The 15,757-nt window shown below is 36.6% G+C and overlaps 1 protein-coding gene across 9 annotated transcripts in view; it reads right to left on the reverse strand.

Moving 5' to 3' along the window:
* Positions 1-15,757, reverse strand: part of PICALM (phosphatidylinositol binding clathrin assembly protein) — a 121,945-nt gene that overhangs the window by 25,363 nt on the left and 80,825 nt on the right. For 5 of the 9 annotated variants that reach the window (XM_056115898.1, XM_056115889.1, XM_056115890.1 and 2 more), the window contains exons 12-13: positions 13,195-13,298; positions 5,708-5,857 (exon numbers count right to left, since the gene is read on the reverse strand). In XM_056115898.1, coding sequence (XP_055971873.1) covers positions 5,708-5,857; positions 13,195-13,298 — 254 coding nt within the window. The remainder of the gene's footprint in view (positions 1-5,707; positions 5,858-13,194; positions 13,299-15,757) is intronic. The other 4 variants (XM_056115894.1, XM_056115895.1, XM_056115896.1 and 1 more) reach the window with 1 other exon arrangement.

Raw genomic sequence — 15,757 nt, forward strand, 5'->3', positions numbered from 1 at the left:
CTTTACCCTTAAATTACTACTAATTCAAAGATACTGGCAAAGATACAATAAGACAAAACATTATCAAAACAAAAATTTAGTATTTAGTAAATTTAGTATTCTGATCAACAAGCTTCTAAAGTTCTACAGAATTCCAACTTAACAGTGTTTTATTTCTTTATTTTGCATGTGTGTAGGTGGGGCGGTGGGGAAGGGACCGCCTTCCAAATGATGCTTTGAAGCCTTGGGGACCCCACCAGAGACTCAGTCCCAACGCAAAAGCCTAGGGAAGTAGGGGCTGCTCAGGGATTCTTGGGACACCCCAGTGTGCTCAGGGTCTTCAGATCACAGCCAGAGATGCTGCAGGAAAGGGGGAACCTCCGTAATGCACCCAGTGCCCAGTGATGCTGTGCCCAGTACCACAGATCAAATTCAGGTCAGGCGCAAGCTAGGCACAAGCTTTAATCCTGAACAGCATTTTACACTAGACTAAATATTTTAATAATAGTCACTATGTATCAGTTCTTCTAATTTCTTCCTGAAAGAAACAAAGTATCTTAAGAGAAAACTTTAATTAATTATATCTTAATTAATTTGTCCATACTACCATAATAGTGTAAGAAGTATTGTCTAGAAATAATATATTGACTATGATAGCTCTAAAATACTATCACCTTAAAAACGTAATATTAAATCTATCCAGACCAAGCATCTCAGATTTAAGAAGGAATTTTGTGGACAAAGGGGAAAAGTAAATTTTAATTAAATCAGATGGCTGATTACTAGGAAAGCAAGCAGTCTATTTTCCAAGTAACTTTTTAAAAATAAACTGCTTTTTATTTTAAAATCAATTTTTAATTTATGTAACACAAAATGAGATTTTTACATTACAATTTAAGTGTGCAAAATTTTTTTCTAACATACATATCAGCTTAATGATCTTTATCCTGTGGATCACATTTTAAGTAGGCTGTGAGAATTGCCAATCGATAGTTTTAAAAACAAAGATACAAAACTAGGATCACCAATTCAAAAATAAATTTAGAGGCAAAATAAAATGGAATTTTTCAAATAAAGATTAAATTTGTGAAGCAATCACTGCATTATCCTAGAACTACACTCTTCCATTTTACTAAGGACTAGCACAAGTACACAGATTAACGTCCAGAAACCACTGAACTGCAGAGCTGATCTCAAGAAGAAAATAAAAGCTTTAGGGAAAGGAAAGCATTATAAATACTTTTAAGAAAATTAGCTGGGTTTATGGATTTAGATAGCAGTTCTATAATAAATTTGGACTCCTACATTTTTGATAAGTTGCTGGAAAAAAGTTACTGCTATAATTTCTTAAATTCTATCAACACTACCCTAAAGTACTTAAAACAAGGTTATAATTTAAAGTTTAAAGCAACCATACAAGACAGTTATTACTACCCTCATCTTATAAATGAGGAAACTAAGAATTTAAACTTATCCGAATTCCAAGATGTAGTAAATAGCTGAATCAAGACTTAAACCTGTTTATGTCACTATTAAAACAATCTGTCTTACTACACTATTAAAGGTTTTCAATTTATCCTAAGTACTTCCTCTTTTATCAACTACTAGCTGGAAAAATGTCGTTTATTATTTATAATTTTTTTACTATTATAACAGTAACAACCAATTACATTCATCAGGATTTTTAAGTTTTAAGAACTTCTTGATTCAAACAAGTCAACAATCTTAGGCAAAAAGTTTTAACTATACTATATATATAAATATATACATATAGTTTCGGACTTTGGGACACAGAGCTGTACTCAGGGCTTACTCCCAGCTTTGTACCCAGGGATAAATCCTGGCCAAGGTCCAGGGAGCATACAAAGTGATTGAGGATGAAACCCAGGTCAGCCATGTGCAACACAAATAACTGTCTTAGCAATTTTAAAATCAAAAGTAATGCAGAAACAATCCATGTTCAAGACTATATTTAGTGATTACAAAGCAATTTAGCAAGAAGTATGCTTCATGTATGGAATAAGTGGTATACACAGGTGGCTTTTAATGGCAATCGGCAAAATAGTTTTATAAGCCAGAAATAGTCCTTGTAAAATAATGAATGTATCAGTTATGTCAACTTCATAGTAATCATGCAAAACATTACATTAATTTTCAGTTTTAGAAAGATTATGCATTTTGTTTGCAACAATTATGGGAGTAGAACTGGAAATCAAACACCAGTTCAATGGATTCCAGCGTATTTCTTCCATCAAATGCTTTCATAAATCCTATTTGTAAGTGCTTGACCATATCTAATTCTTATTGCCAATCAAGAACCTGAAGTTTTTAGCTGTGTGAAGCCTATTTTCTTAACACTAAGGTAACCAACTCCAACATGCAAAACAAAACCAACTGAACTCTAAGATTCTACTGCAATTGTACTGGTTAAGTGTTCTACAAGTAACTACCAAATTGAAAATGACTCCCTAGAATTTAATTTCTTTATCTATGGTCTTTGTGTAGTGCCAGAGAAACACTTCACACCTGTTAAAAAATTATCTAGTATTCTGTGACCAATATCTATAAAGTGTTTTAAAATTCCCCAAATATATATCAAAATGTTACAAATTCAAAAGATTGAAGGCTCTGAGTATAGACTAATGTAAGGAAAATGACAAAAATCCATTAACCAAACAATCACCTTCCCCCACCCACAAAGGTTCTGGGCTTCACTTGCAGTGCTTCGTGCTTTACTCCTAGTAGTTATGGGAACAGGATGAGGTGGTAAATATGCAGTGAGTGGCAGGATAAAACCAGGGTTAGTCACATGTGAGACAAGCACCTTAACCCCAAATCATGTATAGTCAAGAAAAACCAAATTATGCAACCCCCCCAAAATATAAAAAGAATCTATTCATTTTTTTCTTACCAAATTAAAGTGTTTTTTCCTTACCAAATTAAAAAAATGTGTCTATATATAATATATAACCAAATTTTAAAAGTGTGTATATTATATACATATATGTTGTGCATATATATTTTAAGGTATATATTTTATATAAAATATATGTATTTTAAGGAAACCAATAATAGAAATTCCTTCTGCATATCTAAAGGATTTTTAAGAGACACTGCTACCTTACACTAAGCTGTAATAGCTGGTTCACAGGCCTAAAACAGTTGGATGAGGATATGCTTGAAGGTCACAAAGACGATCTGACACAGTATTCAAGTAGAATGGGGTGGGAGGACAGAAAAAAATTGAGGGGAAACAAAAGTGCAATGGGGTAATTAAGAGCAAATATAAAGAAAGGAGAGTTTAAGCACTTGAAAATTTCAAATTACTGCTACTAAAAAAAGCATCTGAGATTACATTATAAATATTGCATTTTAAAATACATGTATTAGTGTGCAACCAAACTTTCAAAGTTAACTAACAATGTGTCTCCTCTGACTAACACATCCGGAGCCAGCACTAACCTGTCTCCTCAAGTCTTCCAGGGACGAGAAAGCAGGCCTCTATGAGGCCAGAGTCACAGGGCTACAACCAACTTTATTCTTCTGGTCTTACAATTCGGTTCTCATAACTTTAAAGAGGACAAGCATCTAGTACACAGAGCATGGATACTATCGGATTACTGACCTCTAGGACCTCTAGATAAATTGGAGGATATCTGTACTGACTTTTCAAGGTCATTCTTAATCCTACAGAGCAAGGATTGGCAAATTACATAGTATGCTACCTACTATGGCAAAGAGAAATAAAAATGCCTTACATTTTAAAGGGTTGTTTGATTTTTTTTTAAAGAAAATATAACAGATTTCACATATCTATAAATTCTAAAATATTCTACCTGTGACCGCATGAAGTTTGCTGACCACTATTCTAGAGGACTATCCAACAGAAGTTTCTCATTTGTTGTATAAATTTGCCCTGTTCAATGTTAAGTCACTGAGCCATTATGAAATGGAAATATGAATTTAGTCCTATGCTAAGGTCTTCCCAATATAAGGGAATTTCTTTTCTATTTCCAAAAAACAAAAGGGGGGAGAAACTGAAATATGGGCAATGCAATTTTTTTAAAAATTTCATTTCAATTAAAATTGAAACAATGTCATGAGGTTACTAAGTAAATGAAACAAGGCTGGTCTAGAAAGATCACTGCACATCAAAGGTGCGAACCTCCTGCTTCAGGCTTTATTCCCGCTAATAGGGTTATTCTGGTGTGCATAACTTCTACAACTACACCCATAAATCGTTAATACTCTCTTCCCAGTAAGGGAGTAGAAAACATACACTTCTTTATATCTATGATTTTAATCTTCAAATGCCCCTGGAGTATATAGCCATCAATTTGTTAATTTAATTTCTGGTTTTCCACTAGCCCCCAACCATAGCCTGGAAACTCAACATTAGAAAAATTCCATTTCTCTTACGAAATTTTTCAACGAAAATATTTTTTTGTTAGGATAAAAAATGCATTTTAAGAGACTTACCTTCGACAGACTAAATAATAAATAATCGTTAAGATCTTTATAGAACATATATGTGATTAGAAAGTTCTATTGGATAGTTTGTGCTGCTTTATCTGTAACTTATGAGCTTCTCCTTTTTGAATGTCAAAGAGCTTGACCTTCAGCTGTTAAGGTTAGTCTAGTCATCTGTGTGTGTCACTACAGTGAACAGGTGATGTTTAAAGACCAGGCTCTGCACTCAGGAATTATTCCTGGTGAGCGTGGGAAATCATATGAGATGCTGGGGATTGAACGTGGGCTAGCTGCATGCAAAGCAAATGCCCTACCCACTGTACTATCAATCTGGCCGCTAATGTCCTATTTTTAATTTATCTCTGAGATAATACCGAAGTAAAATACTGAAGAATAAAAAAGAGAATTCCCAGGAGTTGGAAACGTAATATACTGCATGTATAGTAGCACTGTAGCACTGTCCTCCCGTTGTTCATCGATTTGCTTGAGTGGGCCCAGTAATGTCTCCATTTTGAGACTTCTTGTTACTGTGTTTGGCATATTGACTATGTCACGGGTAGCTTGCCAGGCTTTGCCTTGCGGGCGAGACTGTCTCGGTAGCTTGCCAGGATCTCCGAGAGGGGTGGAGGAATCGAACCCGGATCGGCCGGGTCAGCCGCGTGCAAGGCAAATGCCCTACCTGCTGTGTAATCGCTCCAGCACTGTGTGGATATGTGTATATATATATATATATATATATATATATATATATATGAGGCCTCTACAATAATGGTTTGATCCATCCGCAATAAAAGAATGGAAGAGAGACTATATATGATTTGTAATCAAAAGTAAGATTTAATAACTTAACCTTAAGAGATTTACGATTGCTAATAAGAGTGAAAACCACCCATTCCTTCCAAGCACAAAGGGAAAAATATCAGAACACATAAACAGTTTATGAGATGCTATACTTCAAGCTTTTTAACAACACTGCACTAATAGGATGCAACATATGATGTCAAGCATCTTAAACGTTATAGTACAACATAAGAATATATTGAAATAATCCAACTTCAAAGGAGTTTCTCCTTTAAAAAGTTGCATTAAGTAAAATTAAGAATACTACGCCATTTAAAATTTTTCTCACCTCATTACTGATACCTAATTTGAAAAATCCAATAATTACTGCTATAAAACTAATGAATCGATATGTAAAAAATAAAGACTTAAGTCAGTATAAACATTAATTGGAAAGAAAGGTTAAATGGTACTTTACCAACAAACATTTCATGAGTAGGTGTCCTAGTAGTGAAAGTGGATACATCTGAAGAAATGGGAAGGTGAACATCACCACTACTTTTTGTGAGGAAAGGATTTAAGCTTGGAATGGCATCATCAACAGCATCTACAGTAGCAGAGAAAGGGTCTGTGCAGTCCAAGTGCATTACAGCAAAATGAAGAAAGGAAGTAAATTAATTAGTATTATAATTAGTAAAGATGCAAAGTGAAAAGTAGTAGCTATATTATTATTAATCTTAAATGCAAAAATACCTAATCACCAAGATGAAGAACTGCATTTTACATAGTTTAAAATACGGAGGTGGGGAATTGACATGCCACTGTCTATGTACAACAAGGACAGATCTCTCCAACATCAGAGGGTTAGTTGTCAGGTAGTCTAAAGTCTACAGTTTCAGACGCAGTAAATTTTTTTTGAGAAGACCAAGTAGAGATAGTCACGGTCCTCCCGTTGTTTGTCGATTTGCTCGAGCGGGCCTAGTAACGTCCCTTTCGTGAGACTTCTTGTTACTGTGTTTGGCATATGGAATACGTCATAGGTAGTTTGCCAGGCTTTGCCGTGCGGGCGAGATACTCTCGATAGCTTGCCGGGCTCTGAAAAGGGCGGAGGAATCAAACTCGGCCATATTGGCTGTGTGCAAGGCAAACGCCCTTCCCGCTGTGCTATCGCTCCAGCCCAAGTAGACATAGAAAAAGGGATATTAGGAAATGAACAGAGACGATAGATTGGCTATTTAAACAAGGTAAGAACATCTCTGAAAAACAAGCTAAGATTTTAAAAGCCTAATCACTTAGACTTTCAAGGATTTACTTAAAGAATAACAAAAGTATTACTAAAATAGTAATAAATATGCACTATTATTAAATCCTAGCACTAAAATTATTTTGGAATCCTACATCTACTCTCTCTGTAATAGAAAGAGAATCATTTTTTTAAATATAGAGAAGGGGGCAGAGATGACGCCAGACCATGCACCAGGTTGATTTCACTGGAGTGCTACAGATGGGGGCAGGCGTCTTCTCTCTGCCTGCGCCAGATGAACCACAGCAGCCCCAAACCTCCAGAACCCAATCTCCGCCATCTCACGGCTGATCTTCACATGCTCAACCTGGGCCCCCCATACAAAAGAATAAATCTGCTGATACTGGTACCAGATATGCGGTACCAGTGACTGAAAACGCCAGGCCTCAAAGGGTTGGGACTGGGCTGTCCCTTCCCATTTCTCTGCCCTTCTGGGGGCTCTGGCTGTCATGCCTCTTGGTACCATTTAAGCACATTAATGGCCACGATCCAGAGACTCACAAAGGAATCTCGGAACAGAGCAACTCACTACCGAGGTAGTTCCAGACCCCAATTATTTAAAATGTAAGAATCCCAGGAGCATCTCATACTATTTTTCTATATTTTTTGCTTTTTTTGTTGAATCACTGTGAGATAGACCCTTACAGACATCTCATTACTATTTGTAACAAGCAATATCAAATAAATTATCTAGCATCTATCTAGCATCTGCCTATGGGGCAGGCTTGAGTGGTGGTGGAAAACTTCAAAATAATGACGATGGGAAGGTGTAACGGTGGTGAAACTGGTACTGAAATACTGAGTGTAATCAATTATTGTGAAAACTTTATGAAAATAAAATTAAAATATTTTTTAAAATATGGAGAAGGGGAAAAAAGATGGACAAAAATGTCATATTTGTATCTCATATAACTCAACTATGGAGTCACTCCTGAACTTCCCTCAAACGGCCTGCTCTTGTTCTGTGACTGTCACTGAAGAATACTGTTAATTTCATATAATAAGCACTACATGATAGAAGAATAAGAAGGCAACAATTAATAACCTAAGGACCAGCTCATTCATTACAAAATAGACACAATTTTACTAAAGTTATTTAACTCAAAAAAATTCATAAACTTTACAAATATTTAAAAAATAAAACAGAAATAAAAAAACCAAATGAACCCGGGGTTACTGGTTTAAATAAATCTTTTTATCCCTGTATTTTGTGGGCTATAGATAGTCCATGTGGGTAAAGTGCTTGCCTTGCAAGTGGCCACACCGGTTCTGACTCCAGGCAGCACATATGGTCTTAGCCCTGACAGGACTGATCCCTGAACAAAGAGCAAAGAGTAAGCCCTGAGCAGAGCCAGATGTGGCCCCCAAATCCCAACTCCCCTCCCAATTTTTTTTGGTATCATATTATGACCCTTTCTAGCAATCAATGATTACTATGGAATATTAAACTCTACTCCAAAATTCTATAAACATCAAATTCATTGATGTGCAATTCAAATTCAAGTACTCAGTCTTGCTTTAGGATCTTTCATACCATTCCACTGCTCAATTTAAAAAAGTGGTATAAATGATGAGAAAAAGCCGTTCAAAATTAAGGGCCTGAGAAAGCACAGGAGTTGATTGTGCTTGCTTTGCACATGGCTGATTCCTGGTTTAATCACCTGCAATGCATATGGTTCCCTTAGCATCAACAGGGACTACTCCAGCACAGGGTCAGGAGTTATCCCTGAGCACTGCTTATATGAGCCCCTCATCCTCAATCAAAATTGGAACAAAAAATGACATGTTAGTTTTCTGGATGATGACAATTCTAACTCCTTCCTGCATAAGAAGGGTATTAAGTTTACAGTCCCCAACTTAAGTTGAAAGTGCTATTACTAATATCCAATCGTGATATGGAATTTTCAAGTACATTAAACTTTGTTGAACAAGTAACAAGAAACACTTAGTTTTCTAGGCAAAAGACACCACCAGAGGAATGTTCAGAAAAGGATACTAATTGCTGTTCTGTTGATCATTATTCTTACCTAAAGGAGTAACATCAAGTGCATGAAATAGCCCAAAGAATATTCAAAACTGTGTGCAATTACTTATATATGAGGCTACTCAGACAGGAAAATGACTCTCAAGTTACTTGGCAAAACACTGTTAATATGCACGATTTTAATCTATTTGTGGACAATATACCATAAATGATAAAAATAAACTCAGTGAGACATAAAAACAATGATGTCCCATCTATTCTAACTTAATAGATATGACTGATAACTCTATCAGTTATGCTTATAGCACTGTCGTCCTGTTGTTTATCAATTTCCTCGAGTGGGCACCAGTAACGTCTCCATTGGGAAACTTGGTACTGGTTTTGGCATTTCAAATACGCAATGGGTAGCTTGCCAGACTCTGTCATATGGGCGGGATTCTCTCAGGAGCTCGCCAGGCTTTCCGAGAGGGGCAGAGGAATCGAACCTGGGTCGGCCCTGTGCAAGGCAGATGCCCTACCCGCTGTGCTAACACTCCAGTCCAGTTATGCTTATAATTATTAAAATTATTTTTCATACTTAGCAGTGCTAAAGGGCACTACAAAGTTAGACACTCCTGCAGGTCTGGCCTTGCAAGTGCAGACCCCGATGATTCAGTGTGCGTGTGTGTGTGTGTGGGGGGGGGGGGGGGAAAGGGGGGCACTAGGTCTACCCAAGCAATTCTGGTATCAGGGAGGTACAGTCAAAAGATATAAGGATTTGAACTTAAGGGCTGCACATGCTAGACAGCTGATCTACAATTTGAATTATATTCCTGACCCTCCATTATTTTTACCATAATTCGAATTAAATTTTATATTATACTAGTAACACAGGCTGGAGCAAAAGCACAGCAGGTCGGGCGTTTGCCCTGCACACGGCCAACCCAGGCCGACCCTGGTTTGATTCTTCCTCCCCTCTCGGAGAGCCCGGCAAGCTACCCAGAGTATCCCACACGTATGGCAGAGCCTGGGAAGCTACCCATGCCGTCCGTATTCAATATGCCAAAAAACAGTAACAAGAAGTCTCAAAATAGAGACGTTAATGGTGCCTACTCGAGCAAATTGATGAACAATGGCAGCTACAGTGCTACTAGTAACACAAGAATATCCAAACAATTAAAATAGCCTGCCAATCCTATTATGTTGAGAGCTTAAATACTCAATACATACCATGTTTCATGTTAGCTGAGAATAAACCAAATTTAACTTCAGACTGGATACTTCTTGCCTGAATTCTAAAATCCTACTTAGGATAAACATATGAACTAAAGGTGATTATACTGTACACTATTAGGACTGGCTCTTGGTCTGGTCATCACCCAGCTGTCTTCATAGTATTTCTGGCTCTAGGTGCAGGGGATCCTGTGTGGTGCTGGGATTAAACCTAAGTTGGCTGCCAGTGTCTTTCCTACTGGATTACCTCTTCAGCCTTGTTAGGTCTGTTGTAACTCAAAATTTTCAAGATTCTCAGATACTAGTATTCACCAGCAAATGCATTTTTAGTTTCCAGATCTTTAACTGAAAAATCCAAAGGGAGTTAGTAGCCTTGGGTGCAACTGGATGCTGCTGAATGTCTTTTTTTTCTTAAAAGAGGGGGACTGATTAAGCCTAACAGATTTGGGAACTATGAATATCAGAAAGAAAAAAGCTACACTCTCTCTGTATTTTTAGGTGAAACTTAAGATGCCTTTCATGAAATAAAAGTGTAATATATTATGTTTGTTACAGGAAATTACCTGGTACTATACATGTCCTCTGCAGTACTTGTGACAAGAACTAAATTAACACAACAGGTGTCACTAATACCCAATTTTTAGCAAATAAAAGAGAAGCCTAAGAATAAATTTTAGAATAAAAAATCATACCTTTGTTTTGTCACATTATGAAAGTGGCATGATGGAAATACAGCATATTTCATAAGCCAGGAGGAGAAAGATAAACAACAATGACCACCCCATATATGAAATAAAAAGAAACAGAAGAATAGACAAAGCCAAACCAAAAAGCTTTGTAACTTTAACATAAAACTGAGAGGGTGAGAGGGGCAGGAGACGCAGTATAGGGGCTCCCAATGCATCGTGGTGAAGGCCTAAGGACTATGTTGTTGAGTATGGTGACACCTTACAATTCAATACCTGTGATGCTACACTCTGAACATACACAGTTACAGACCAGTGTCAAGGTCACCTAATTTACACATATCATTAACAAGTAAAAGACATTTTAAATTACTTATTCCAAAAGCTCAGATATATTTATGCCCAAAAGTTGCCTTTAAGAATTTATTGCTATAATAAACATTTAAATGATGTTATTAATCTTAGTCTAATTTTAAAACTAAAAACTCAATCTAAATTGATTTGACAGAACCAAAAATTTTGGCTTAAAATACTCTAGCTATCCAATTATACATAAGTTAAAATTATGAAATTATCACCAACTGTAAGTCAAATATAATTCTTAAACTGAAGGACTTATATCAAAGACCATAAATATTAAGTGAATGTATACTACATATTATATTGTCTTGGAGTAACTTTTTTCTAAAAGAACATAGTGTAAGTTTTACCGGCTGAAATTAAAATTATTTTCCATCATAAAATAGTAATCTAGCTTCATAATAAATTAAACAATTTTAAGCAAAGCTTTAAACAGTTCACTGTTATAACAAGACAGTCAGATAAAACAATTTCATAAGTAATTTTCTTTGAAAAAGAATATAAAGTTAGTTCTCACTAATTATTTTATAAAAATTTTCCCTAGAGAATGCCCTGCCACAGAGGCAGGGTGGGATGGGGGGATGGGGGATGGGAGGGATACTGGGACCCATGGTGGTGGAGGATGGGCACTGGTGGAGGGATGGGTACTTGATCATTGTATAACTGAAACCCAAGCACAAAAATTTGTAAGTCTACAACTGTACCTCATGGTGTTTCACTAATTAAAAAAAAAATTCCCTAGAAATATTTTGACCTTAATTTTTAGAAATACATTTTTCTTTACAAAGAGAAGCTAAATTATTTAGTCAAGATAATTCTATTAATCTTTTCTGCAAAAAAGCTGTTCATAAAAAGCAGAAAGTAAACATGTATGTTTTAGCAGGTTGAAAATTCTATAAATAGGATATAATCATACAAATATTTTTAAAATAACTTAACTTTAGCCACAATATGCTGATTTAAAAAATCCTAAAATAGTTATTGACTTTAAACAACTTTCAGTATAAAAACTTAAACCCAGATCCTAAAGTGCCATTAAATCAAACTCATTATCAGAGTCAACTAGTTTTTATAATTAAGTTATTGGCTAATGAAATTCACCTACATATCTAGTTTGAGTGTTTCACTGTTTTTGTTTCCTGCCCAATCCTGAGCCAGGAATATCTTGTCCGGAAAAAAAGACAATGTCCACATATTCAATAAACATTTGCAAGACACTTTACATAAAAGAGTACTACCATAGGCACTGGAAATATATATAAAGTGTTAAACAATATATGTAACAATTCTGTCTTCAGATATTATACTGCAGTACACAAAACAGTAATAAGAAATATCTAGAAAAAAATTAAAACAAAATATTCTCAACTGTTAAAGATGAAAAAGTCAAATTTATGTATCAGAAAAACTGTACTATCGATTGGTAAGCCAATCAATTCATATTTTATAAGTCAACATAAATTTTAAGGAGGCTGATAATTCCGTATAATTTTCTATAGAGGAGCTATTTAAACTTCCCACTCTCAACTCATTTTTCCTCAGGCACTGTTCATGCAATCCTGGATATATAGGTACAAAAAATAGGATTACAAATGTCAGGAGGGGGTATAGAGCCACACGTGGCAGCCAGAGTTGAGGGTTTATTCCCGGTTCAGTACTTAATCTTTCAGACCTGCAGACTGGCAATTGAAAATCACTGCTTCTTTTTCAGATCTCCTTTCCCTTTCAAAGAATTTTTTAGTGTTTATAAATACTAACCTGAAGTGAAAGCATCAAAATCAACTAAAGGAAATAAATTTATTATCTAAACAAAACTGCTTACACCTAAAATGAACTAGACTTCCTTCAAAAATGCCAGATCATGGTTATATATTTATTTTAATTAAAAGCAAAGAACTACTCAAATGCAGCAAACACATCTGTTTGTACTAAGGCAAAATTCTTTGAATACCGAAAATCTTACAGATCTGAATTACAGCAATGTTTTAAATACAAAGAGCATCAATTCTATCATGACATTCAAAGTCACAACAGAGCTCATTAGTGCATCACAAACCTATAAAAGATAAAAGTTCCCATACCTGCACCCACACAACAACCACACAAACTTTTTCAATACCAAAGGTTGAAGAACAATAATGAATTTCCGATTATGGAAGAGAAGCCCAACAATGGTTATTGAATTAACTATACATTTAAATAAATATACATTTAATACAATAATTAAATATACATTTGGTCCTTTCTCTTCCTCGTCAATAAACCTCACTTCTACACAAATACCTATTCAAAGGGTGAAAAGCAACTTCACTGCTATTTTACAAGTTTCATGTATCAAAAGTAATCAAATGCACTTAAATAAAACACCATAAAATGAGGGAGTGTCAAAAATATCTGCAACGGAATTATTTAATGCTTACCTCCCCACGTACTGGCTACCTGAGAAGCACTTGACATAGTATGTAGAGATGGGTGAAAAGTTGGCTGCTGCAAATCAAGCAGATCATTTGGTAGCTTTGATGTGCTAAAAAGATACATGTTTAAAAGATGATGTTAGTTTTTTAACATTAGCCACTCCATGATACATTTACTATGTGCTAAATTCTGTGCTAGTTGCTTGGGAGTTGGTAATAAAAGTTCTTGGGCTCATCACACACTTTCTCAATCAAAAACTCCGGAGTGGAGCTCAGAAATCTAGCTTAATAAACCCTCCTGGTAATTCTGATGCTTGTCGGAGACTAAAAAACCAATGCCCTATTCAATATCCCATTTGAAAATTACTTTAAAATACCACATTGAATTAAAAGAGAGATAGATAAAGTCAATTATTATCATTTTCCTGAAAATTATACATTTCCATTGCAAAGGAGCTTAAATTAAGACTGAAAGATCACTGAAGTTGGTCTGGTAGATTACAATAGCACAGAAATCTAGTAACTACACTGTATTTTATATTAGTTAACCGAACACCAGAGAATATACAAGACAGACCAGCAAAAGGATATTTTGAAATATGCATGAATATACAGAAGGAATCATAAACCATTAGACCTCTCACAAATGTGAATTAATTTATATACAATGAAATGTTTGCATAAACATATCATTTTCTTTAGTATATATTTGTAATTTAGCTCTTTTCCATCTTCCACCTTTGCAAAATATAATTCCATAAAATTTATAATAATTTTATAAATACAATCACATTATAGTTTCATTTCTTCACACGCTACCTGTCTGAATGCAAGGTTCCATCCCAATGGAAAACCAGCAAGACTGTACTACTATACAAGAAAGGAGACATCCACGACATTGGCAACTATCGCCCAATCTGCCTATTGTCTGTCATCTACAAACTATTCACTCGAGTCATCCTGAATAGGATTAGCAGAACACTAGATGAAGGACAACCATGTGAACAAGCTGGATTCCGAAAAGGATTCAGTACCATTGACCATATCCACACAATAACCAAGCTCATTGAGGTATCTCGGGAGTTCAAGATGCCGCTCTAACGTTCATTGATTTAAAGAAGGCCTTTGATTCTGTTGAGACGGAAGCGGTCATGGAAGCCCTAGCCAATCAGGGCGTACAAACTCAATACATCAGGATCCTTCGTGAGCTCTATTGCGGATTCACTACCAAGATCTCACCATTCTACAAAGAAGTAATCATCCATATCAAGAGAGGGGTTCGGCAGGGTGATACCATTTCACCAAAACTCTTCAGTGCCACCCTCGGGAACATCATGCACGACTAGAATGGGAAAACATGGGAGTGAAGATAGATGGTCGGCAACTACACCACCTCCGCTTTGCTGATGACATCGTTCTAATAACACCAAACATCAGCCAAGCGGCACAAATGCTTGCGGACTTTGACCGTGAGCGTGGAAAGGTCGGACTACAGCTGAATCTTACGAAGACAATGTTTATGAGAAACAGCCTTGTTCCTGACGCTCCATTCGCTCTCAACGGAACCACCATCTCCGAATGCAACAGTTATATATACTTAGGTCGAGAAATCAACATGATGAATGACCTGGCACCTGAGTTACGCAGGAGGAAGAGAGCGGCTTGGAATGCCTTCAAGAGCATTGAAGAAATAACTAAAAGGACAAAGAACCTCCAGCTACGAGCACATCTCTTTGATTCCACTATTCTTCCTGCATTAACATATGCCTCAGAGACCTGGACCCTACGAAAACAGGATGAGAACACTATTCAGGTTTCTCAAAGAGGAATCGAAAGAACTATGCTTGGAATATCACGATTCACTCAAATGAGAGATAGAATCCGGAGTTCTGATCTTCGTCAACGCTCAAGAATCAGGGACGCTGTCTCATTTGCCAAGACATCAAAAATCAGATGGGCTGGACATGTAATGAGGTTTACAGACAACCGCTGGACTAGAGCCATTACTGATTGGATTCCACGAGACATCAAAAGATCACGTGGACGCCCACCTATAAGATGGTCAGACTTCTTCGTCAAGACCCTATATGATCGGTTTGAGGTTCTACATGTTCCTAAAACGAACAGATACCATTGGGCTACGCTAGCACGCAACCGGGATGAATGGAGACGTTATTGGCACCCGCTCGAATAAATCGATGAATAACGGGGATTAAGTGATTAAGTGATAGTTTCATTAACACTGTAGCACTGTCCTCCCGTTTTGGCATATCAAATACGTCACAGGTAGCTTGCGAGGCTTTTTTTTTTTTTGGTTTTTGGGTCAAACCCGGCGGTGCACAGGGGTTACTCCTGGCGGTGCTCAGGGGACCATATGGGATGCTGGGAATGGAAACCGGGTTGGCTTCTTGCAAGGTAAACACCCTACCCGCTGTACTATCATTCCAGCCCCGCTTGCCAGGCTTTGCTGTGCGGGTGGGATACTCTGGGTAGCTTGCCAGGCTCTCCAAGTGGGGCGGAGGAATCGAACCCAGGTTGGCCGCGCGCAAGGCAAATACCCTACCCACTA

The sequence above is a fragment of the Sorex fumeus genome, unplaced genomic scaffold, assembly GCF_029834395.1.
Source record: "Sorex fumeus unplaced genomic scaffold, SorFum_2.1 ptg000030l, whole genome shotgun sequence".
Taxonomy (NCBI): domain Eukaryota; kingdom Metazoa; phylum Chordata; class Mammalia; order Eulipotyphla; family Soricidae; genus Sorex; species Sorex fumeus.